General features: G+C 46.6%; 2 protein-coding genes across 4 annotated transcripts; one reads left to right on the top strand and one right to left on the bottom strand.

The window, feature by feature from the left end:
• Positions 1-522: 522 nt before the first annotated feature.
• ggt1a (gamma-glutamyltransferase 1a) lies at positions 523-4,772 on the top strand (the record flags this gene model as incomplete). Its single annotated transcript, XM_080004646.1, has 12 exons — positions 523-698; positions 1,019-1,149; positions 1,247-1,336; positions 1,699-1,891; positions 2,050-2,210; positions 2,355-2,504; positions 2,912-3,048; positions 3,406-3,593; positions 4,002-4,129; positions 4,213-4,325; positions 4,409-4,522; positions 4,626-4,772. Exons 1-12 carry the CDS (start codon positions 526-528, stop codon positions 4,770-4,772), a joined length of 1,725 nt encoding a protein of 574 aa, XP_079860772.1. The 5' UTR covers positions 523-525.
• A 4,749-nt stretch (positions 4,773-9,521) lies between these two features.
• On the bottom strand, positions 9,522-19,149 carry anapc5 (anaphase promoting complex subunit 5). Of its 3 annotated transcripts, XM_080004488.1 has the most exons (18): positions 19,085-19,149; positions 17,179-17,387; positions 16,979-17,058; positions 16,780-16,889; positions 16,439-16,682; positions 16,236-16,302; positions 15,667-15,768; positions 15,366-15,556; positions 15,172-15,253; positions 14,937-15,029; positions 14,190-14,371; positions 13,810-13,945; positions 13,519-13,593; positions 10,775-10,896; positions 10,551-10,658; positions 10,271-10,418; positions 10,009-10,180; positions 9,522-9,905 (listed from the first exon to the last, which is right to left on the bottom strand). In XM_080004488.1, exons 2-18 carry the CDS (start codon positions 17,374-17,376, stop codon positions 9,700-9,702), a joined length of 2,316 nt encoding a protein of 771 aa, XP_079860614.1. In that variant the 5' UTR covers positions 17,377-17,387; positions 19,085-19,149; the 3' UTR covers positions 9,522-9,699. The 3 variants fall into 3 exon arrangements, with proteins under 3 accessions (XP_079860614.1, XP_079860613.1, XP_079860615.1); XM_080004487.1 differs by lacking the exon at positions 19,085-19,149 and having other exon boundaries at positions 17,179-18,209; XM_080004489.1 differs by lacking the exons at positions 9,522-9,905; positions 19,085-19,149 and having other exon boundaries at positions 10,084-10,212; positions 17,179-18,209.
• Positions 19,150-23,626: the final 4,477 nt, after the last annotated feature.

Here is a 23,626-nt window from a genome sequence, read left to right as displayed (position 1 = left end):
AGGCTGGGGTGGAGGTTTTAAAGAAAGGATAGACAGGAACAGCTTCACTGCAAAGACAGAGATAACTAACCTGTGGATGATTAAATGCCCATTTTTGTAAAAAAAAAAAAAAAAAAAAAAAGATTGTTTCAAGAATTCTTTGAAGACTGGACTGTAAAAAATGTAATTAATATCCACAAATGTCAATAACACTGTTGTAAACAAATCTGAACACAACATGCCTCAAAATCACATAATCATCTAATATACTTTATGGGTGAAAACCCATAATAACCAGGCTGTTAGTCATCATTACTACTGTGTAATTATTGCCTGAACTGTGTGCTTAGCACAAATTTGGACGTCTACGATGATTCAGGTGAAAAGGACAGCGACGGGGATGACGGCCGCTGCAGTAATGATGATTATAGGAGGTGACTTGATGAGGGGAAGCAGAACATTCTGCCGCCCCCACTTGCCGCTGCACAGGGTGCTCGAAATTTCCTCCCTGACTGCGGGGTGTGTTGAATTTTGCTGGGCAGGAAAATGGTCAGGAAGTCCCTGGTTGCTGGGCTGGTGGTCCTGCTGGTGGCTGCAGCCGGCCTGTTTCTGGGGGTGCTCATGGGGATGGGAAAGAGGAGTGCGGCCGCTCCCTCAGACCACTTCTACTCCAAGGCTGCTGTGGCTGCGGATGCTGGCATGTGCTCAGAAGTGGGGAGGTAAGTCTCCTACGGCAACTGACCGGGACACAAGTAACCCTTCTGAACCGTCTAGCTATTACATTGTGTGTGTATGTGTGTGTTTGTGTGTGTGAGAGAGTATGTGAAGTTGTGCTAAGTTAAAGTTCTATTTTATTGATCTCCTTGGCGACACATTTGAACCGTCAAACTTTTTCGGAGCAGCAGTGTATGTGTATCTATGCCTTTGTATCTGCATGTATAGATGCATGAACCTGGTCAGGGATTCAGATAGGCAGACATTCGCTGGAATTGTGCTCTGTCAAGCCGCTGGCATCTGAGTCTGTGTTTGTGCATCTCAGGGACATTCTGAAAAAGAACGGCTCGGCAGTGGATGCGTCTATCGCCGCCTTGCTATGCGTCGGCCTTTTGAATGCCCACAGCATGGGCATCGGTGGGGGCCTCTTCTTTGTTATCTACAATGCGTCCACAGGTGAGTCTGCGCCTCTGACAGCCTCCTGTAATGAGTTCTTCCCGCGGTAATGTGGCAAAATAGGAAATGTTCGCGGCTCTGTCCTCGTTCTCAACAGGGAGGGTTGAAACCATCGACGCGAGGGAGACAGCGCCTATGAATGCCACTGAAGACATGTTTGGCAATAACACCCAGCTCTCTCGCAAAGGTACCGAACAAGCCAAACCGCGGGAGATTAGGAGATTATTGGGAAACAGATGCGATGTAACTGCGCACTGCAATTTTACACAACCCACTGTAATTCCGGTAACCACACTTTTGGTATCAGCACAAAGAAAGGACTGAGAGCTGATAACATATTCTGCTGTCATTGCTTTCCCGCTGCCTCCCTTCAGGGTTTCTATCATCTTTAATAACATTGAAATGGGTAGTTTGTAAATTTCACACTACGGACAGTCACGTGAACCTCTAGAACGAGGCACCGGCTGCTGCTCGGATAACAAAAGGTTGCAGAGGGAGCCGTAGAATTTCAAATGCCGCTGCCGCTGTCCCCTTGTTTCTGTGCGACAGGTGGATTGTCCATAGCCATTCCGGGTGAGATCCGTGGCTACGAGATGGCACACAAGAGGCATGGCCGGCTGCCATGGAAGGAACTGTTTGAGCCGAGCATCGCCTTGGCTCGCGATGGCTTCCCTATAGGGAAAGCTTTGGCTCACGCCATCTTCAAGAGCAAAGAGTCTATTCAGGGAGATGCCAACATGTGGTGAGTGTCCAACTTTGAAGAAAGTAGAACAGAATTTCAGCATTTTAAAGTGAGAGAGAGAGAGAGACAGGGAGCGCGAGAGCGAGAGAGCAATATGGATATTGGAATTGGAATATGTTGGAATATCCTGTCCTTCTGCTTTTGTCCTTGTGTTCCAGTGAAGTGTTTTGTGATTCTCAAAAAAACATCCTGAAGGAAAATGATATAATTAGATTCCCCAAATTAGCCAAGACGTACCAAAGAATAGCGGAGGAGGGGCCCGACGTTTTTTACAACGGGACGATAGCACAGATCATTGTAGAAGACGTTCAGGCGGCAGGTACGTCCCTCTTTTCATTCAGTCCTGTCCTGTGAATTATGGCATGTCGCATTAGCACATTACCACTACTTAAAGCCCCTTTGAAGTCATCGGTCATACCAGGTGTATTTCACTCACACTTCTCTTTAACTCACACCTATTCAGGCGGTATCATAACCTTGGATGACTTGTTGGAGTACCAGCCGGTGCTGAACGAGAGTCCGCCAAAGCTGAACGTGGGTGAATACACCATGCACGTCCCAGACGCCCCCTCCAGTGGCCCGGTGCTGGCACTCATACTCAACATAGTGGATGGTGAGCGGCCCTGGCCCGATGCCTGGGCAGCCAGGCACAAGAGAGGAAGTCAGGCTTCCCCCGCTCCTATCCAGGGTGTTCGTTCCTTCTCTTTTTTTTTGGCGGGGGAGTGGGTGGGTGGGTGGGTGGGTGGGTGGGGGGGGGGGGGGGGGGGGGGGCTTCAAAGCAACCCTTCTGTTTTCCTACTGAGCCAAAGCGAATCCACAGAACCCAGCTTCTGATCAGACGGGATTTATCAAATAAAAGAGGTTTGACATTTGAGGGGTTTGTTTCCCCCGTGGGATCGTTTAAGGCCCCCGTGATTAATTAATGACCTGCCACGGTTTCACAGATCAGGAATTATCCCAAAATATGTGATTGACGGTTGTAGATTCCAGCCGTGTTTGCTGTGGGTATTTTATTCGCAGGGTACAACTTCACCGGCACGAGCGTCTCCACGGCAGAGAAGAAGACTCTGACCTACCACCGCATCGTGGAGGCGTTCCGCTTTGCCTACGCCAAGAGGAGCAGGCTGGGAGACCCGCGCTATCTCAACATTACAGACGTGAGGGTCTTTGTCCCTTTTTAGATTATTGTAGCCAGTAAAAACCCGACATTCATCCGCACACATTTCAGCGACGCATTTCCATGTCATTCGGCAGCGGCCTGGCTCTGTGCGGTCAGAGTGGGGTCAAAGTGGGGTCGGAGTGGGGATAAAGTCCTTGGCTCAACTTATCTGTCTACATTTTAACACACATTGTTGAATAGCGACAGTATTAACCTAGACTTGGATTGGCCTTTAGCGCCGCGATCACGCTACCCGGGATCACTGCTTTGCCTTTTCACAGCTCTTCATGATCTTAGAGTCACTTTTTTTTTATGGTGTCTGCACGTCAATGAGTCATTTCTGTTTTCTCCTCAGCTAATACACAACATGACCTCAGACTACTTTGCCGACGGCATCAGGAGCAAAATCACAGATGACACCACTCACCCAGACAGCTACTACGAGCCCGACTACTTTGTCCCCGACGACCATGGAACGGCACATCTGTCCGTCATCGCGGAGGATGGAAGCGCGGTGGCTGCCACAAGCACTATTAATTTATAGTAAGATGTGTTGTCAGGCCAGGTGCAGGGTAGATGTTTTGAAACATCAAACAATGTCAGAGGGAAAGTTTACAGGAATTTCATGCAAAATTTGTGAGTTTAAAGGCATGGGTGATCCCGATCTGTATCTTTTGGTCGCAATAATGAAGAGGCAGTCACAAACAGCGAGATTAACTGCAGATGCATTTTTTATGTGAAACCATTTGACAAGACACTGAACAGGCCGTCATCAGCTCCATTCGAGATGCGTTCATGGATCCCGGTCAACTCATAAATGGTTATCGTTCATGGTGAAGAAATTATAATTAACATTTATGGAGGGGAAAAGTGTAACTATGTTGTGAAAGCAAATGGGTCTTTGGCGCTGGTTGTTTGATTTATTTCCATAATGGTGTTCAAAATCCACAGTTTCGGGTCAAAGGTCATGTCCAGGTCCACCGGGATAATCTTCAATGACGAAATGGACGACTTCAGTTCACCGCATATGACCAACGGTTTCGGAATCCCACCCTCGCCAAACAACTTCATCCAACCAGGTCCGCTGGAATGCAGAAACTCAACTCTAAACTAAGCACTAAATAACCACTTAATAAACCACTTCAATCCTTTTTGTTTTAAGGCAAGAGGCCGCTCTCTTCCATGTGCCCTACCATCATCTTTGACAAGGACAACAGAGTGAAGATGGTGGTCGGAGCTTCTGGAGGAACCAAGATCACCACAGCAACAGCCTTGGTGAGTCCAAACACCTCCGTCCAACACACCCGCCACAGTATTAGAGAATTAAGAGAGAATTACAATGTTCCCGCCGTCCGCAGGTTATCCTGAACTCCTTGTTCTTTGATTACGACCTAAAGAAAGCTGTGACGGAACCTCGGATTCACAATCAACTCAACCCAAATATGACCGTGGTGGAGCAGGGCTTTGAGAAGGTACGTCAGGGGTGGGCTCTCTCGGGGACTTTACGGACCTGGATACAGTTGGTTCGGCGTTTTTTTGTTTTTTTTTAATAACAATGCCCTAATGCCCCGGCAGAGCGTCCTGGACGGCCTAGTCCAGAAGAACCACGTGACGGAGCTGCTTCGGACGCCGGGCTCCATGGTCCAGGCCGTGGTGCGCCAGGGGGAGCGGCTCTGCGCCGAGTCCGACCCCAGGAAGGGAGGCTACCCCGCTGGATACTGAGGGGGACTTTAGCTCCGTGCCTTCTCAAGGGAAGGGAGAACGATGATGTCGAGAACGACGAAGCAGGAGACACCGCCACTTCCTCTTCTCCTTGGGTTTCATCTCTAACTCAACAAAGGAAATGGACTTCCTCCATTTTGATACCTCTCATTCACACCAAAACACTCAGCTTCTCTTCTTTTCTTGGTTATAGTTTTTTTTTTTTCCTTTTTCTTTTTTTTAACTGAAGTGGCATCGATGTTTGTGGTGTTCTCACCCCTGTATCAAGGAATCATTTCCTACGGATGGATGGTGAAGATGGCATTTTCAAGACTGGAGAGTGCAACGTGGAAGCATAACCTCGAGGCCAGAAACTGCAGTGGCAGCGATGGCTTCTCCACTCATTTTAAAATTTGTTCATGATAAAATGTAGATGACAATCAAAAAGAAAAAAGAAGAAAAATGAAAAAAAAAAACCACATCAAGCAAAGGCAACGTTTACATCAGGATGTTAAAGTGAAGAATATCACCTGTAGTTTTTCTCTTAAAAAAAAAAAAAAATAGGGTATAAGGTTTGTATTCACAAGGAGAAAAAGAACAATTTGTCAGGGTTTGTGTTCCTGTCTTACCTCCCCCCCCCCAAAAAAAAACACATCAACCGTAATTCCCGCCCTTCTTTTCTCAAAGCTAATTTGGAGATAAACCTGTGTCCAACAGCTGTTACTCCTGTGCCAGGTTTCAGTCACACTGACCCACTGACACTGACCTGGCAGATTTACTTTTTTTTTCTGAGTGTTGTGGAAGACAGATTTCAACCGTGTAAATGTTTAATACCGAGTAGAGGTTAAGTGAATGTAAAGCGTATTCTGAAAAATACATTTGCGCATATATTTTTCTAAACATGCATTGTTCTTATGCCATGCTTGTTATTAAACATTTTAAATGTAGATCCTTTTGTTTTTTAAACGTGGAACCACCGGTTGTTTCTCTACCGTCTCTGTCTTTCTCTACTGAAAACAGTAGTCCTAAAATCACACTTCAGCCAAATTCTAAACTGGACGTTTTACATACCTCAAATATACAGTACAGGTACTCCTCACTTAACGATCAAGTTCCGTTCCTAGGACCAGGTCGTTAAGTGAATTGGTCGATAAGCGAGGACCCGAGTTATTTCAACGTAAGGGGGCGTGGCCATTGCGAACGCCCCCGAGACTGAGAACGGTGATGAGATGTATATAGTGTATATAGTGTATATAGTGTATACAGTGTATTTAGTGTATACAGTGTATATAGTATATATAGTGTATACAGTGTATATAGTATATATCATGTATACAGTGTATATACGTAGTATAGTGTATATAGTGTATATAGTGTATATATTATACACTACTCACAAAAAGTTAGGGATATTTGGCTTTCGGCTGAAATTGATGGAAAATGTAAAAAGTTCACGCTACAGTGATATTATATCATGAAAGTAGGGCATTTAAGTAGAAGTATGCAATGGTGATTTCCTCATCTCAAACGATTAATTGAACAACAAAAAATGTCAATGTCTCAATAACTTGTCATGTGCCCTTGAGCATCAATTACAGCTTGACAACGACGTCTCATGCTGTTCACAAGTCGACTTATTGTCTGCTGAGGCATGGCCCCCCACTCTTCTTGAAGGGCAGCCCTCAGGTCATTTAGGTTCTGGGGTACGGAGTTACGAGCCTCTACACGGCAACTCAGCTGATCCCATAGGTTTTCTATGGGATTCAGGTCTGGAGAAAGTGCAGGTCACTCCATTTGAGGTACCCCAGTCTCCAGCAGCCGTTCCTTCATGATGCAACCTTGATGAGCTGGAGCATTGTCGTCCATGAAGACAAACTTAGGCCTGTGTTGTTCATGCAGGGGCACACTGACTGGATTAATGATGTTATTCAGGTAGTATGGGCTTGTCACTGTACCATTCACAAAGTGCAGGGCAGTTCTGTATTGACTAGACACACCTGCCCACACTGTAACACCACCACCACCAAAGGCTCGTCTGGTGACAACAGTGGCTGATGCATAGCGCTCTCCTTGACGTCTCCAACATCGTTGGTGGCTGTCATTTCTACTCAACGTGAATCGACTTTCATCAGAGAACAGCACTGAGGCCACTGGTCCCTCGTCCAGCGTAAATGCTCCCTGGCCCATGCAAGACGATGATGCCTGTGCCTGGTGGTGTGGTCAGGTTCCCTTGCAGGTCGTCTAGCACGCAGACCACGCTGATGTCAACGGTTTTGAATGGTCTGACGTGGCACTTGGGTGCCTCTCACCTCCCTTAAATGTGCCTGGAGTTGAGTGGCATTCATCATCCGGTTCCGCAGGGGACTGTTCACAATGAAGCGCTCATCAGTGTGGGATGTGGTCAAAGGACGTCCACTTCTATGCCTTTCTGTGACTCTTCCAGTCTCTCTGTATTTCTGTTGCAACCTGCTGATGAAACTCTGTGACACTCTAAGCTCAGTGGCCACTTCCCTCTGAGAACTTTCTGTTTGAAGCCTCACAATGGCAGGTACTGTTGATCAGTTGTTAGGTGTCGTCTTGGTCTCATGATGTCAAAATGTGAACAGCATGATGAAGAGGACTGTTTAAATACCAATTCTAATTGAACCATGAAATGTATTGGTCGATTCATGGATCAAACACCTGTTGTGAATTTTGCTGTTCAGCTCCTTGTTAGAGAACAGCAAGTTGCAAAAAGTACTGAAGCATTGAACAGTTGGACATGTGCATTCAAAAGTTTAGAGAAGGTCAAATGAAGTTCACCTGTAAAGGTTATAGTGCATGTTAGGTTCATCCTAAAATTTCACCCGAAAGCCGAATATCCCTAACTTTTTGTGAGTAGTGTATATAGTATATAAAGGGTGTTGCGTGATGAGATGCTCAACGCTGAGACGGCGCGCGCACGCTGTGGTATTGTACACAGCGTACAATACGCTGTGTACAATACCGCGGCGTGTGCACTGCCAGTCGGTATTGTACACAGCGTACAATACCGATTGGTCAGAGAGCTGGTCATAAGTCCGAACAGTCGTTAAACAGGTAGGTCGTTAAGTGAGCAGTACGTTTATACCACAAAATTAGAACTGGGGGGGGGGGCTCAATAAAACTTTATAAACAGCACAGTGACCCATAGTTGCCAATGTAGGCCTGAATTTAGAAACCCAGAAGAATTCCACTGTGTGGAAGGAGCTTCTAATATCTATATGACAGGGAAGGATATAAAAGGCTCTTTGCTCCCTAATGCATGACCCTTTATATAGACCTATACACAGTACAATGTAAACATGGTGATGAAGCGAAAACATTTCATTTTGTAATGCAACGCTTTCTATAGACATTTCATTCCCTGTGCAAAAAATAACAAACCAAAAAATGAGTCCACTTGTCCATGCTGTCAATGCACTGACCAAATTACATTTCATTATACTCAACGAACTGTCTAGTTATGAGACTAATTTTTAAATCAAGCACATTTCATCTACTATCCTGTGCCAACTTTGCATTCAAACCCACTAACTTCCCGCTTCTCTCCTTACGGTTATAAAGGTATATACAGTGCTTGGCCAAACAACCAAATCCACCATTATTTACACAGAGGATGTATCTGTTTTTTTTCACCCCCTGATCTGTTTACACCAGACGGTGACATGAAGGCAACACTGACGCTCTGGCCTGGGGAAATGTAAACTTTTATATTGATACTAACAGTAAACACTGAGAGCGGGTCACGTTAACTCACGTACGCCCTGACTCTTGCTCCATCGGGCCCCACGGGAGGACCAAGGATAAATGCTTTGGGTAACAACTATTTAAAAAGTGAAATGCAGAGCTGAAAAAATAAAAATAAACTGCTTCATTAAAGTTTTATGAAGACCATTGCTGGATGAACGCCCCCACGACAAGCAGATGTAGACGCAGATTGAATAATTTATTCCCGTTCCTACCGAAAGTCACAAAACCTATTTGGCTGCTGCAACTTGCGGTGAGTTTACGTCATGAAATGGTAATTCATTTGACAGACACGTAAACCTAAAATCTACCTACCTAGGTGTGCCTACCGCACTACAAGTGCCGGCAATAATCCATATAGTAGTCGGTCTTAATTAAATGTAATAAAACCCTTTTCAAAAAGGAGTTGTTTCCTATAGAAATATGAAAAATGATTTGTGGGCTGACATGTAATTTTTATCACTCGGGAATAGGTTATTTGTGTCACACTCCCGGAGAATATAGATACGCCTTGTTATGTCAGCCCATAAATGTGATCATGACTCAAGGGAGTGTTGCCCCCACTGCCGAAACGGATTCGGCCTTCATCAGTATTCCTCCAGCGGGAAAGGAATCACCCAACTCACCGAAAGCCATTCATCTTGTGGCTAACTGTGATATTACCCTCATTCATCAAGGAGCGCTGGATAAAATCGGGCCCGCTGCGAAGGCGGCTGATAAACTCAACATTACACCATCTGCTTGACGTTCATGTCTGACAGCTTTAGGCCAGTGCTGTGGCGGAGGCCATCAAACTTTTTGTCATGTTCCTCATTAACCCAGTCTGAGCTTTTAAAGTCCCTTACATGAAGAATGGATCTCCCGGGATAGGAAGTTCAACACAGGTTGTTCCTCTCTGTGTGTAAATAAACAAGCAACTAAACAACAAACCAACACGCAAATATATAAATAATACATTTTAGGCAGAAATCAAGCAGGTAGTCATTGCCATCTAGTGGAGATCTGTTTATAAATTCACTCAGTCAAACTGTTGGAAAAGAAAAAAAAAAAAAAAAAAAGAACAAATAAACTCTTTAAAATGTATGTATATAATTGACTTAACAAAGAGACATGTACATTTTCTTTTCATAGATTCAACAGCGTCTGTATGAGTGTTAGTTTTTAAAGTCTGTGGTTGCGATCAGAGCCGCATGGCGACGGGCACTGGCGGAGACTGCAGCTCCTGGTCCAGCTGACGGAAGAGCATGGCGCATTTGTTGAGCTGCGAGGTCTGCCCTAGAGATCTGTGGAGCTGAGCCTGCAGGTAGTGGACATCCCGCAGGCGCTCCTTGCAGTTCAAAACAGAGAAGTAGCCCGCCGCCTCATCCAGCGTCTGAATGGCCAGCGCTGAGGGGGAAGGGGTCGAGTTTGAAAAGGAAGATTAGAAACACGAGGAAAAACGACCGTGGGAAGGGTGGATCAGGATTTGGCAGGAGACGCCGGCCGGTACCTGCTTGCCCTGCTTGCCCTTGTGTGTTTGGCCGAGACCCAGCGATGGCCATCTGACAGCGGGCTGTCAGCATCAGAGCGCGACCTTTGTCCATGACCGCTCCGTGGGCCAGGACGGGCTCCATGGCCTCGTGGAGGACACTGAGGGCCTGTTCTGGCACGCCCAACATCAGCTGGGAAGAGGAGAAAACGACAACAATTATGTCTAATGAGAGATGGCGTGACTTTGGTTTTCGATGAACGTGTGCGGGCTTGTTTGAGACCTGGGTGAAGGCCAGGTGGAGGATGGTCTCTGAAGCCAGCGCCTGCAAGTGGTGCTGCCTGGCTAGAGACAGGGCGTGCAGCAGGAGAGGGAGCCCGGTGGCAAAGCCCGACGACTCCCAGTGGACCTCAGCTGTGGAAAGCATGACCCTGTGGGAGACATGCCAACACATCATGAAAGCCATTCGACCCCCCCCATACACACAAAAAAACACCAAAAGCGTGCAGGTGATTATTTTACTCCCTCTGTGGCCATCAATCAGCGACAGCCTTCTCTCCTACCTGATGATAATCTCTGTACACTTGGTCTTCTCGCAGTGCATCTGGAGCTTCTGTAAGATGCTGTAGGCCTCGGTGGTTCGGTTCAGCGCCTTCAGAACCTGAGCTTTCCTGTTGGGGGAAGAAAAAAAACAACACATAAAGGTTTGAGCTGGAGGGCAGACTGGCCAAATGCCACATGAGATGGCCTGAGTAAATATAGTAAGGGTGAGGGTGAGGATGTGCACCTATAGAGACCCTCCATCTTGTTCTGGGCAGTAATCGCCGTAACCAGAGGCTCTGCCAAGTGGTACTTCCCTTCGTTCATATGCCTCTCAAACTGGATCTTGAGGTCACAGAGCATCCAGAGCTGAAAAGAGAAAACTAATATTTAAGGTCCCATATAATACTCGTTTTTAACAAGTTAATATAGGTCTCTGAGGTCTCCAAAACAAGTTTGAAGTTCTTTTCTGAAAATACCAGTCAGATTATGCATTCTAACATGCCTCTCTACCCCTCCTGTCCTCAACAGGCTGTTTCTTTGTGTGTCACTTTAAATGCAAACAAGCTGCTGCTCTCCACGGACCATGCCGGTCTCTCTACATCACCCCGTTAAGCCGGAGATACACCGAAAAAGATAAGAAAAGCCGTAAGAACCATCCGAGAACATGTCCCAGAACACCGTCAGCTGAATACTCAATAAGAACTTGGCAGTGGAAGAAGAACTAACTCGACAGCGCGAGGAGTTTGCAGTGGCTTTGCAAGATTAAAAAATGAAAAATAGTGAAATCAAACTCAGACAATGTGCCACACAAAGTAATTTATTGACAGTACCTTAATTTCCTCAAATAGTGACTGGGGCCTTTATTTACCTCAACTTCCTGGGTGCCACGCTCCCCAAAATAAATGCATATAAAATAAACTTGCATAATGGTTCATGTTTGAAGACACAGGATGCACAGTCGACCAGAAATTGCTCTCTCTCCATTATGTAATCGACTGTCCTGATCCAAGGCGAACATCCCTTAGTTGGGTTTAAAATGTTCGTATCATACAAGTTATAAACAAAAACAACAGATCTAAAATAAAAACACAGGGGAACTGTGGCGTAACGCTGGAGAGAACACACACACACGCACGCACGCACGCACACACACATCGCAAGACATATATATAAAGCTTCTTTATGGATCAACCAGTGACTACAAGGAACAGTCTGGTTGACTTCCAAGAACAGAGTGGCAACAGCTGGAGAAACGACAACCGGGGCAGTTAGGGTTAGCAGCCCAACCTGCATCTCCCGAGAGGGAGAATCTAATTAAGCTACGAATCAACCCACGAAAAGATACCCCAGGGGTGGCCGAGAGGAGAGTCGGTCAGCAGGTTCCCAATGAAGTAGTTGGGTCTTCCTTGACGTATGAGCAACATCGCCCTGTATGGGAAGAACAACATGCTGAAGCTCCCCATCAGCAGCCTTAATGAAGAGCTCGGGGTGACCCGTACAAGGGAGGTCCTGCAATCCCGGGAGTCGAGCGACCCAAAGGTCTCCCAGGCTGGCATGCAGGTCAGAACAGGTCGGAACAAGTCGGAAGTGGAAGGCAGTAGAGGCCGTCGAGGACGCTGAGTCTTGTCTGAGACACAGTGCACTGGTGGGCACGGTGATGCTTGGAAAGGGTGGCCTTGGTGGTAGCACAAAACCACGCTACGACAAGGCGAAGGGAAGGATAGGAGGGCCATTATTCAGGAGGAGGTACGAGCATCAGTCGAGGAGGAGCGTGCCACTTGGATGGTTGGAATGCGGCCTGCTCTCAACAGCACAGGACTGGGAGCTGAAGGTTGACCTGGGGAAGCACCTCAAGTTACCAGTAAATGTTGCCGTCACAACATTGAGGCCAGACATGGTGCTGCTCTCCGAAGCCTCAAAGCAGGTCATCCTGTTGGAGCTCACTGTCCCTTGGGAAGACCGCATCGAGGAAGCCAACGAGAGCAGAGGGTTGGCTAGCCAGTCCCTCTGTAGGGCCTATAACATGCTGGGCCTTACAGGAGTGAGGAATCGAAGATAGTCGGAGGCAGCTGAAATTGCCTCAAGGCGGCTGTGGATCAGGACAGGAGGCGTGGGCAACCCAGCCGGGACTTGATCAATCCCGGCTGGGTGGCCTGGGCGAGGGTGGCTGTAGCAACACCTAATGAACCCAGGATACAACACTGATGATGTGTCCAACGCAAGATGTATATATAAAGTTGAATAGGGAAAAGGAGAAGATTGATTGACCTGAAAAGGAAGGTTGAAGTCCATCCCCTGCCATGAGGCAACGGCTTTTGGACCAATCGTGACAAGGGGAGCTCTCGGGATGAGAAAAAGACAAATTTCGCCTCTGGGGCCTGCGCTGAGAACACCGCAAGAACCAAGATCACCGCCTCAATTTGTTCTGAAGACGTCATTTTGGTCTAAACCTTTTACTTCTTTTTAACTGTGCCTCGACCTTTACACCCAGGGCTTTTTTGTTTCATTCAATTAGGAAATGGAGGAAATAAATACATCTACAATAAAAAAAATAAAAATACACTTTTTAATTTTTCTTTTCATTTTGTTTGGAGAAGTGGGCAGTGGGTCGCAGAGCTGGCGTCACACGGTGAACCGCCAACCTTTTTCATTTTTTTGAAAGGTTAAAAATATGGGAGATTTACGGGAAATATTAAAACTGGAGGACAGCGGGAGAGAAGGATAAAATATGAGAGAATCCTGGGAAAAATGGGAGGGTTGACAGGTATAACCACTGAAAAAAGTTAGTTTTTCACAATAAGTTCCCTTTAAATGAAGAAATCAAACATTGTAAGCGCTATAAAATTGGTTCTGTATGGATATAATTGAAGCTGGGAATATGAGCGGGCAATCACAACTGTGAATTTATGAAAACAAAAACAATGTCTAGCTTTGGGTGGTTATCCCCCCACTGTTGCAAGATAAAAAGATCCAAATGAGAGGACTCACTTTGGCATGCTGTGTGTGGGAAGGATACTGCTCCTGCAGATGCTTCAGAATCTCAGAGGCGGCAGCGTACAGTCCCTGCGTAGACGGAAGGAGGGCCAGGAGGCAGAGATTAAATGTACCTGCCCGCCCGCTCAACCCGCCTCAGACCAAATGTCTAACTCAGCCCAGTTGCTGGGGAGCAGACCCAATCAATGCCCATTACTCTGCTGCAGTGCTGGGCCAACTATCTAATGGATGTGTGACGGCGAGGCAGAAGCCGGAGCCGGAGACTTGATCAAATCAGACTGTTACCTGCTCGGCATGCAGCTCGGCCAGGTGGCAGAGAGCCACGGCAAACGCCTCCGTGTTGTTCTGCTGGACACCGAAGTTGACAGGCTCCAGGCTGCTCATGTTGAGGAGCAGCTGAGCCTGCTGCTGGGCCATGGTGCTGCACCAGATACAAGGGTTATGACGGATATAAACAAACAACTAGACCTAAATAGCCTGAACATTTGCCTTGCATTCAGATAGCATTAAAACAAACCCTTGCTCAAAATCCATCTAAAATGATAAGCGGCCACACTATATTAAAAAAAATCCGAAAATTCACGATAACATATTACACATTTAAATAAAATACTTTGTCCAAAAATGTAGAGTAATATAATAAGTAATACGGGGGGAGGCCTCACCTCTTGCCATACATTCTCCATATGGAGGTTGTCTGCGCCAGGCTGATCTCTATCAGCTCTGACAGGCTGTGCTTCCAGTGCAGGATGTCTGTTTCCTTCAGCGCGTTCATCAGTTCGTGAGCTGTCTTGCCCTGTGTCGATCCCTGCTGGACAAGCGACTGAATGCCCAGAGATGCCAGATACTGGAAGAGAGGGAAACGTGGAGGATGTGTCAGGTGGATGCTGTACTGCGGCTTGTAACAGGGTTACTGGTTAATCCTCCTGGGTTTTTTTCCTGCTATTTTACTACTTTGTACAAAAAGAATACAACTCTGTAACGCTTTGTTTGTTCATGTATCTAAGTATCTGTATTTGTTTTGTACAAATTGACCCAATATATCAAAGTGATCAAATATTAAAGTATGAATCCTGATACTTCAATCATCAATTAATCATTTGCTCCATGTTTGAAACTCGAGGTGACCAATAGGAACTAGTCTTCCGCGTCACTGCTTTAACCGCATCCGGTGCTTTTCTCCCCGCCTGGAGAAATGCTCAAAAAGGAGAAATAAATCACCGTAAACCCCATTTCCAGGTCATTCTTAAACGGGCCCTCTCTTTTCCTTTTGTTCGGTTCAGTTCGGTGCAAACCCCACCCCCAAAAAAAACACCTCAACACCCAACCACCTGGTGTTTCAGCCAAATCAACTGGTTCCCACCGCCCCACTTTTCCCCAGGAGTTCCTCCAAGGGCCCACGCTTTACTCACCGGCAGGCAGAAATGGGCGGCCATTTTCACAGAGTCCTCGGTAAACACAGAGCTGTCAGACCCTTTAATCTGCTCCAGGGTGTAGAGCCAACTCTGAAACACAGACCCAACAACAAACACACCGAGAGTGAGCACCAGAGGGAGACTGACGGTAAACTACGTTGAAAATGTAACAAATAATCAATCACAACATCCGCCATGCAGTAAAAAAATGAAAAAAAAACACCAGTTTTACCAGACAGTGCTGCAGGCACACGTGATCATTGGACTCTTGGGCGATGCGGATAGCCTCTTGTAGCGCCAGGTCAGCCTGGTGGCTAGAAGCACATAAAAAAGAAAGCTGCGTATAAAGGCCTGTATATCTTAGCGTATAGAAGATCGTGGCTCTCCACGGTCCATCGGTCAGCCCTTCGCATCCCCTGGACTCACTAGTGGCCGAAACGACAGTGTAGGCTCGCCAGGTTCAGCGCAGCATAGCGGAGGCTCCGCCCATAGCCTTCGTCCCCGTTACTCTTTCCCTCGCTCCCAGACAGGATGAGGCGGTCGAAATAATGTAAGAGACTATGGGTGGAGATGAAGATGTCCTGGACGCGCATGCTGTTTAAGTAGTTGAGGTAATGCTGTGGAGCGGAAGAAAGGAAAGAAAGAAAACAGCTCATAATACAAACACCTCCCTCTGGGCTTCCGCGGTAATGATTATGAATGAAAGCAAATTGGAGCAGGGCCGTACCGCCTCGGCAAAGTCTGGGTTGAACTTCAACATGTTGTTGAGCTCCTCCTGCAAGGCGGCAGGCTTCAGGGCCTTGTTCTCATCGTTCTTCAGGAGGTATGCCTATGTGACATACACAGGGTTATATCCTGGCATTACAAAATTAAATTCAAGGACTTTCAAGTCAATTTTCAAGCACTGTTTTATTTTCAAGGACCCCACGCAAAACAAATATCATGAATTTTCAATGTGACAATCCATTGTCTCAAATATATATATATATATACCCCCCCCCATTCTATTTCGCACCATCCTGGATTCAATTTACATTTCCCTGGCATAATCTGTCATAAAGCAATTCTGGAATTTTATTTAACTCGTTAGGGTTAGAATATCACAGGTTTTCAATGCTCTGGGTTTTTTCAAGAACTTTGGCACATAACTGGCAATTTTCAAGGTATTCCAGTACTTCAATTTCTGTGGATGAAATCCAAGCACCTCAAGGACCTGGTAAGAACCCTGCATACAACAAATTATGAATGTCTATGTCTACCAGGCGGCATGCTGTGAACCCCAAGTCTCGTGCTCACCTGCTTCGCCAGAAAGTACTCGGCCTGCTTCTGTGAGAGGGGACCGCTGCTGGGGGTGTCTTCACTTCTATGGAGGTACAAACATAAAGGAAACGTACGCTATGAGCAATCGGCCTGATCCCAATTATCAAAATAAATGCACAGATTGACTCCAAAAGAGCTTTTGTATGCTTCGCCCGGGACAATAACAAGGCATCCCCAACCGAAGCTCTGAAGCGTGCAGCGGAGTGTCAGGCTCTTCCGTCTCTATCCGGTCGCCAACAGTGTCCTCTGTGCTGGTCAGGTCCATGTCAGAGTCGTCCGCTACCAATACCGGAAATTCCCCCTGTCCATCGGTTGGCTTGGCGTCATGGCAGTGGTAGTAATGCTGCAGGGACTTGTACAGCTTGTACACCTGGCTGAAGGACAGCTTGTTGTACGCTAGAAGCATATGTCTCATAAACAGACCTAAAATAGAAACACAAAACACAAGAGCTCACCCCTGGTGATTCAAGGACTACTTTGTTTCATGGCTGCTGGGCATGTCGAGATTCTATCAACTCACCCACAACACTCGTTTTATAAGCCTCAGAGTCAAAAGAAGCAAAAGGTTTGGGAAGAGTAGCAAAGAAGTATTCCATGTCTTTAAGTTCTCCATCGGCCATTCCATGCAACCTTGGAAGAGAGAAGGAAATAAGGCTTTGCAAACCGCAGCTTCGATTAACAATTAACCTATGTCAAATACTGGATTTAAAGCGGTTTACCTGAGCTTGACATCATAAGCAGTCTGAGGGCAGCAGTCCTTAACAGTCTTTAGGAACTGGGCCAGTGTCAGGTCTGGGCCCTAACAACAACAACAACAACATCAACAACAACAACAAAAAGAAAAACAAGAGCTACATCAAGCACCCAAGGACTGATCGCACAGTCTGAAACTCATATGTAAACACAGCGGTCAAGGTACCTGTTGTAGGGGCAAAATAAGCTTGTTAAGTCTTCTTCTTTCTTGCAGGGCGATGTTGGAGATGGTCATCTCGTAGTGGAGTGCCAGGACGGAGATCTTGTACGGAGTCACCCAGTCCTTGATGCCGAACACGTTGGCTTGGACCACTCCGTTTGTCATCATCGGGTTGAAATATAAACTCTCGTGTACGCTGGCCATCGTTTACAGATCTAGCGTGTGGGTGGGTGGGTTGGTGACGAGAAATGAAATAGTTGTGTGACAATGTGGGGGGTGATTTACATAAAAGGCACGACTTATGTGGGGGGTGATTTACATAAAAGGCACGACTTAATGGTTAGTCAAGCAGCACTGAAACATCCAGCGAGTCTAGTTAGCTTGTACTGACGGAAGACTCGCGAACGACGCGGTCTCGGCGAACCAATCTTCTGTGAACCGGGGGGGGTGGGTGAATCTTCGACTCACAAACTAAAAATAACAATAATACCAGAGACTAAATTGAATTCCAAGGCAAAATGACAGGTCATTTGGTCCAATTCAAATTGAATGTAGCGGATTTACACTTTCACGTTCCACCGAAAATAATAGTTTTGACAGCAGTAAATTGTTTTCGTAATTTACACTTTGCATGTCTACCAAAATTCGCAGTTTCAACAGCAGTCCTGTGCGGATCTCATTCGCACCTCGTTAATCGTTCACCGAAAGACCTGCCTCGCCCGCCCGTGCATTATACCAACTGAATCAAATAAATGAAGAGACGGAAGATGGAACGACTCATTATGCTGAGTGCCATGCCAAGAACCGAATCTGGGCAAAAAAAGTCGCGCTTTATATCGCTACTGGACTACCGATGAAGCTTATGCAGAAGGTACACAAAATCAGTACCTCTGAGCCGAGCGGCGGGTAGAGTACAAGAGAAGCCTGTCGCGCATAAAACAAAAGAGTCACTTCGATCGTGTTATTTTGAGTTTAGCATGTTTACATATTTGTGTCGCTTCAAGCCACCCTCGTGTCCGCTTTAAAATACGTCACACCTACCCTTTGGTACGACTAGTCGAAGACAGAGCACTCGATACGTCGGCCACTGGGTTCAGTACAAATAATCGAAGACGGATCGTTAAGTAGCGGCAGCTTTTGAGAAGATGCGTTACAGATGAAATGTCATCATTTCCGGCTTAAAGTTACCGTCGGCCACTTCCGAGCTATAATATTGTGCAGAAGCAGTGTTCAGAAATGAAAGTTCCACTCCGGGATGCTGAGTCAACCTGTTAGCACCGACCCAGCGGCTCAACTACTGTAACGAGTGAAATCAGGTGGAGAGGTGCATGGGTGGAGCTCCCACTTGGCAAGACGTTTACACTCCGAACGTGGAATCTCCCGACTCTGGCCAAATCTGTGTTTGTTTTGCAAGTTTGTGAAAGCGACATGCGCTGCGCCGGAGTTGAAAGTGACGATTGGTTTATCTTGTTTACTGAAATTAAACGTGTTTACGATTAAAAATCCATGCAAAGAGAAATTTTGCATGGGTTCACGGTTTAACGGTACGCGCTGCCATGTTCCTGAGACGTTATAAGAGTGTTACCTCGGCAAAGTACTGTCCGAGGAGGTCTAATTTTCCCGATTTTACCTCAATTGAACGCAGCATTAGTTGCGGTCCTGCTGATACAACCCAGATAACATCTGACCTCGCTGACCCTGCATTGGAGGGGACCGGACGCCTCGACAGATACAAGGACGTCAGACGGTCCTGACACTGCAAATGAGAGAGACCGACCGTATATCGACGTAGTGATCGGGGAAAATAGAAGAAGTAAACAACCTTATTGGAGGCCTAACCATGAGGATCATTCCGCCCTGAGACATGCATGTTTTACACGCCTCATCTTTGGAATCGCTTCTTGAAACTTACTTTCATTTGCTTGATGTAAACCAGTTCCTGACTTTTTTAAACACTCCCCTGATTTGTTGTTTTTCTTTGTCCTGTGGGTCTGTTTCTTCATCCCTTGCCTCACTCATGTCCTCATTTCTCTCCAGCTCTGCAACATCGGGGCGGTACTTGGCTTCCCAATAGTGGTTGGCCGCCGTCACATATTTCCAACGTTGCCTCTTTTGCTCGTCCGTCCTCTTCTCCTCTCTTCCTTTTTCCTCCTCAAACCTCCGCCCCTCGCTCTCCTCCATCCTCTGCGTGGCGTGGTCCGCTCCCTGGGCCACGAACAGGCCTTCGATCTGCCTCTGTCTCTTCATCGCTCTCTCCTTTTCCTCTCTCAGCCTCCTCCCCTCCCTCTCTCTCTCCTCCCTCTCCCTGGCCTCCGTCAGCCTCCGCTCCTCCTTCTCCTTCTCCCTCAGCTTTCTCTCCGCCAGTTGCCGTTCTGTCTGCTCCCTCCACCCCCTCTCCTCTCTCTCCTTCTCCTCTCTGAAGGTTCTCTCCATCAGTTGTCTCTCTCGGTCCTCTTTCAGCCTCCCCGCCTCTCTCTCCTTCTCCTCCCTCAGCGCTCCCTCCATCAGTTGTCTTTCTCGCTCCTCTTTCAATCTGTCCTTCCTCTCCTTCTCCTCGCTCAACCTTCCCTCCATCAGTTGTCGTTCTCTCTCCTCTTTTAACCTCCTCTCCTCCCTCTCCTCTCTTGATTTTCCCTTCATCAGTTGTTTTTCCCTCTCCTCTTTTAACCTCCTCTCCTTCCTCTCCCTCTCTTCTCTCGACCTTCCCTCCATCAGTTGTCTGTCTCTCTCCTCTTTTAACCTCCTCTCCTTCCTCCCCATCTCCTCTCTCAACATTCCCTCCATCAGATGTCTTTCTCTCTCCTCTTTTAGTCTCTCCTTTTCCTCCCTCGACCTACTCTCGGCCGGTTGTCTTTCTCTCTCCTCTTTGCGTAGCCTCTTCTTTCGTTCCTCCTCCTCCTCCCCCCTTCTTTCCTCACAAGGGGTTTTGTTCTCCGTCTCTGACTCCACCTCTTCCACTTTAAACTCCTCACTGTGTCGCGTTCTCAGACCGAGCCGTTGTCGCATCTCCTCCACCTCCATCCTCCTCCTCTCTCGATTTCTCTCTCTCTCCTTTTTTAGCTCTTTGTCCTCCCTTTCTCTCTCTCGCTGCTCCTCCACTCTCTTCTCCTCTCTCTCTTTTTCCTCTTTTAATCTCGTCTCCTCCCTCTCCTTCGCCTCTCTCACCTTTCTCTCCATTGGTTGTCTTTCTCTCTCCTCCTTTAGTCTCCTCTCCTCCGTCTCCTCCCTCAACGTTCTCTCCTCTCTCTGCTCTTTGCGTGTTCTCTTCTTTCGCACCTTCTTCTCCTCCACTCTACTTTCCCCATAAAGTGTTGTGTGCTCCGTCTTTGACTCCGCTCTTTCCACTCTCTCCGCTTTGAACGCCTCGCTCGGGCCGAGTCCTCGCCACATTTCACGCTCCTCAGTTCTCTCTCGATCCCTCGCTCTCTCCTTTTTTAGTTTGCCACCCTCCCCTCTCTTCTTCCCCTCCTTTTCTCTACTCTCTCCTCTCCCTCTCTTCTTTTTTTTCATTCTGGCCTCTTCCCACTGGGTCCCTCTCTCCTCCTCCATCAGGTTCATGTCTTCCCACTGGTTCCCTGTTTCCCTTGTCGCTGTTAATTGGCACACCTTTCTCTCTCGCTGTCCTTCAGCTGAATTCCAGTCCCTGCCTCCGAACCATGTCTCTACCTGCCGGCGCAGCTTGTTCTCCAGATTCTCCAGATCCAGTTTGAGCACCTTAAACGGCTCGTGGTCTTGAGAAACAACCTGCTGTTCATAACGTTCAAGCTTGTCCTTCAGGGCCATGACTGTCTCTATCACCACATGCAGCTCTTTGGCTATTGCTTCCATTGTGAAGGTTTGTGCCGTTTTGATGCCACTGTTCTGCCCCGTCCTTCTGGGAGGAGTTGGTTTGGGTTTGTCCCCGTCCCTCTCGTTTCCTTTCACAGGAAGTGACATAGGAGCCCTTTCCTGCGGTGCAGAACCCTCGACGCAGACCTTCAGATGATTCGATGTGGGTCTGCTGAGTGTCGACTATGTGCAGTCTGATCCAGCAACACTAATGGAGGTGAAAACTATAGGAAAACATAGTCATGACATATCTGAGTCATGAAATATCTTTAATAAATCAATAAAGAATGTAAAATAAGTTCTTTAATGTCCCTGATTCCGCTTGTGTGTTGCATTCATATGCACTTCAAGATTCAAACTTTTGTATGATCTAAGGACAGATTGCATGTATGTGTAAATTCACTGACGATGGGTTTATGATTTAAAAAACAAATTTAAAAAATGCAATTCAATGCAGTGGAATAACCCAAAATACTAAAATGCTATATTAAAAAGAAAACTATAAAAGTGATATACTAGAAGAATCCTCATAAACTGAAACGTTCTTCTTCGTTCTGAATGTAAGATGTATGGATGTATCTGCCGTGAGCTTTTTAATTCATGTCAGCAGCGGCCAGTCGATAACTACAGTGTTTTTACATTTATAACATTAATATCGAAAATATATTTTTGGATGTCTGGTAAATTGTGCCAATGTTAATCATTTTCTATCATGTCTGTTAATGTTGTTAAAGTTGAACCAGGTGGGCTTGTTAATCTGTTATTAAGATATTTTTGGGAGTTAGAAATGGAAGTAAACAGACTGGGTGCACATCAGTCAGAAAGAATTGTCTTTTGTTTCCCATGTTCGCAGCCGCTGCACGTCAATGCAACGGTGCTTGACTGTTGCATCTCTGCATTTTATATGGTTTAATGTGATATCACACCTTGTTCTCATAGCCTTCAGATGTTTCTGAGGAACTTAATGTTGCATTTCCGCCCTACTCTGTTGATAAATGCTGTGTGTGTGTGTGTGTGTGTGTGTGTGTGTGTGTGTGTGTGTGTGTGTGTGTGTGTGTGTGTGTGTGTGTGTGTGTGTGTGTGTGTGTGTGTGTGTGTGTGTGTGTGTGTGTGTGTGTGTGTGTGTGTGTGTGTGATGGCATGGCCACCCTCCTCCTTAACCAACCCGTGGCTACTGACCCTGGTGCAGCTTGTGTGCAGGATGCTTTAAGATGCCCCACTGGCTCTATCTATGATGTCACAAGTAACACATTCCAACATCATGTTTAGTGGTTACCATGGCAACAATACCACCCTTAAAGAAACTACAGGATTATCAGATATAACTTTGCATCCATGGTGTAGTCAATAAAATGTTTTGGATTGTACATGTTTTTCTTGTCTCTTTAATTTTGAAAATGCTGTATAACTTATTTGGTAGATGTGGCCTTTTTTTAAAAGGTACAGTAGTTCAACATCAGCCAGGGCGTGGAAAGCTATGATACATTTCAAGAGGAAAATAGTGAAATAAGTGGAACAATATCGCACAATGTTATTTATTGACAGTGAAAATGTTGAGAGAGAAGTGTGATGTCGTTCTAATATTTGCACCCTGGCACAGTGGCGCCGTGCATTGCACTGCTGTATTGCACTGCTGCCTCACAGCAAGAAGGTCCTGGGTTTGATTCCCGCCTGGGGCGCTGTTGGCACCGTGCTCCGGCGGGTTATCTCCCAAATAGGAGCCTTTCTGTGTGGAGTTTGCATGTTCTCCCCGTGCTCACGTGGTTTCCTCCACCTCACGTCAGTAAGGACCCCCACCAAAAACATGCACCCAACATCGTCTGACCAGCGATGGACACTTATCACCTGGTCCCCGGGCGCGTCCACGTATGCTGCCCACTGCTCCTGGCTGTGCCCCCGGAGGAAGGACAAGCCAGGATGGGTCAAATGCAGAGGAGCCATTTCACCATCAAAGCATGTGTGTGTGTGTGCAAGCATGTGTTGTAGTGTGGTGTGTTGCGTGACGAATAAAGACTTTCTGTTTCTGAGGAAGGAGGAGTCGTAAAACTGTAATCCTATGAAATTGACCGTAGTACTGAAGGTGCAGGTAGAAGGAAATACTGTGGTGGTATAGGAAAGAGAAGTGTGTGGCATGACGGGAGGAGATAGAAGGGAATTGAATCACCCAATATTAGAGTGATGGGGTGTGCGGGTGACAATGACGACATAATAATATTAATAAGCTTCACACCTCGAATGATTAAAATGTTTATTCAGTATAGTTCCAGTTCCAATGGGTCTACGTCTGTTGATTTTGTGCGAGTTACTTTTGGTGCTTACCAGGATAAAGCAGACGGGAGACGAGTTGACATGATTATGATGGCTCCACGAGTGGGCGCATGACATAAGAGGGAGGAGCAGATAAAGGAGAAATTATTATTTCACGACTGACAGGGCACAGAGCGCAGAATCTCATTTAACCCCTTGATGGAAAGCAGATTGTTACATAGATCACAGGATCATTTAGAGACAGGGTCCGGCCCCGGCCTGCGTTGCGTTCCCATTTGGTGCGAGGCGCCGTTCAAACGCAACACCAACGGCAAGGAGCGCCGACGCGGGAGTGACGAAAGGTTCGATTCTTTTTCCC

This window comes from Zeus faber (genome assembly GCF_960531495.2).
Source record: "Zeus faber genome assembly, chromosome: 7".
NCBI classification, from domain to species: domain Eukaryota; kingdom Metazoa; phylum Chordata; class Actinopteri; order Zeiformes; family Zeidae; genus Zeus; species Zeus faber.
Note: the sequence above shows the minus strand (reverse complement) of the source record. Positions and strands in the feature narration are given on the sequence as shown.

Excerpts from the sequence above, each read along its gene's own strand:
- anapc5 (XM_080004488.1), bottom strand. The coding sequence starts at position 17,376 with ATGGCCAGCGTACACGAGAGTTTATATTTCAACCCGATGATGACAAAC. Across the intron at positions 10,659-10,774 it reads AAGATGGAGGGTCTCTATAG|GAAAGCTCAGGTTCTGAAGG; the intron begins GTGCACATCCTC and ends TTCCCCCAACAG. Across the intron at positions 10,181-10,270 it reads TCCACCTGGCCTTCACCCAG|CTGATGTTGGGCGTGCCAGA; the intron begins GTCTCAAACAAG and ends TCCTCTTCCCAG.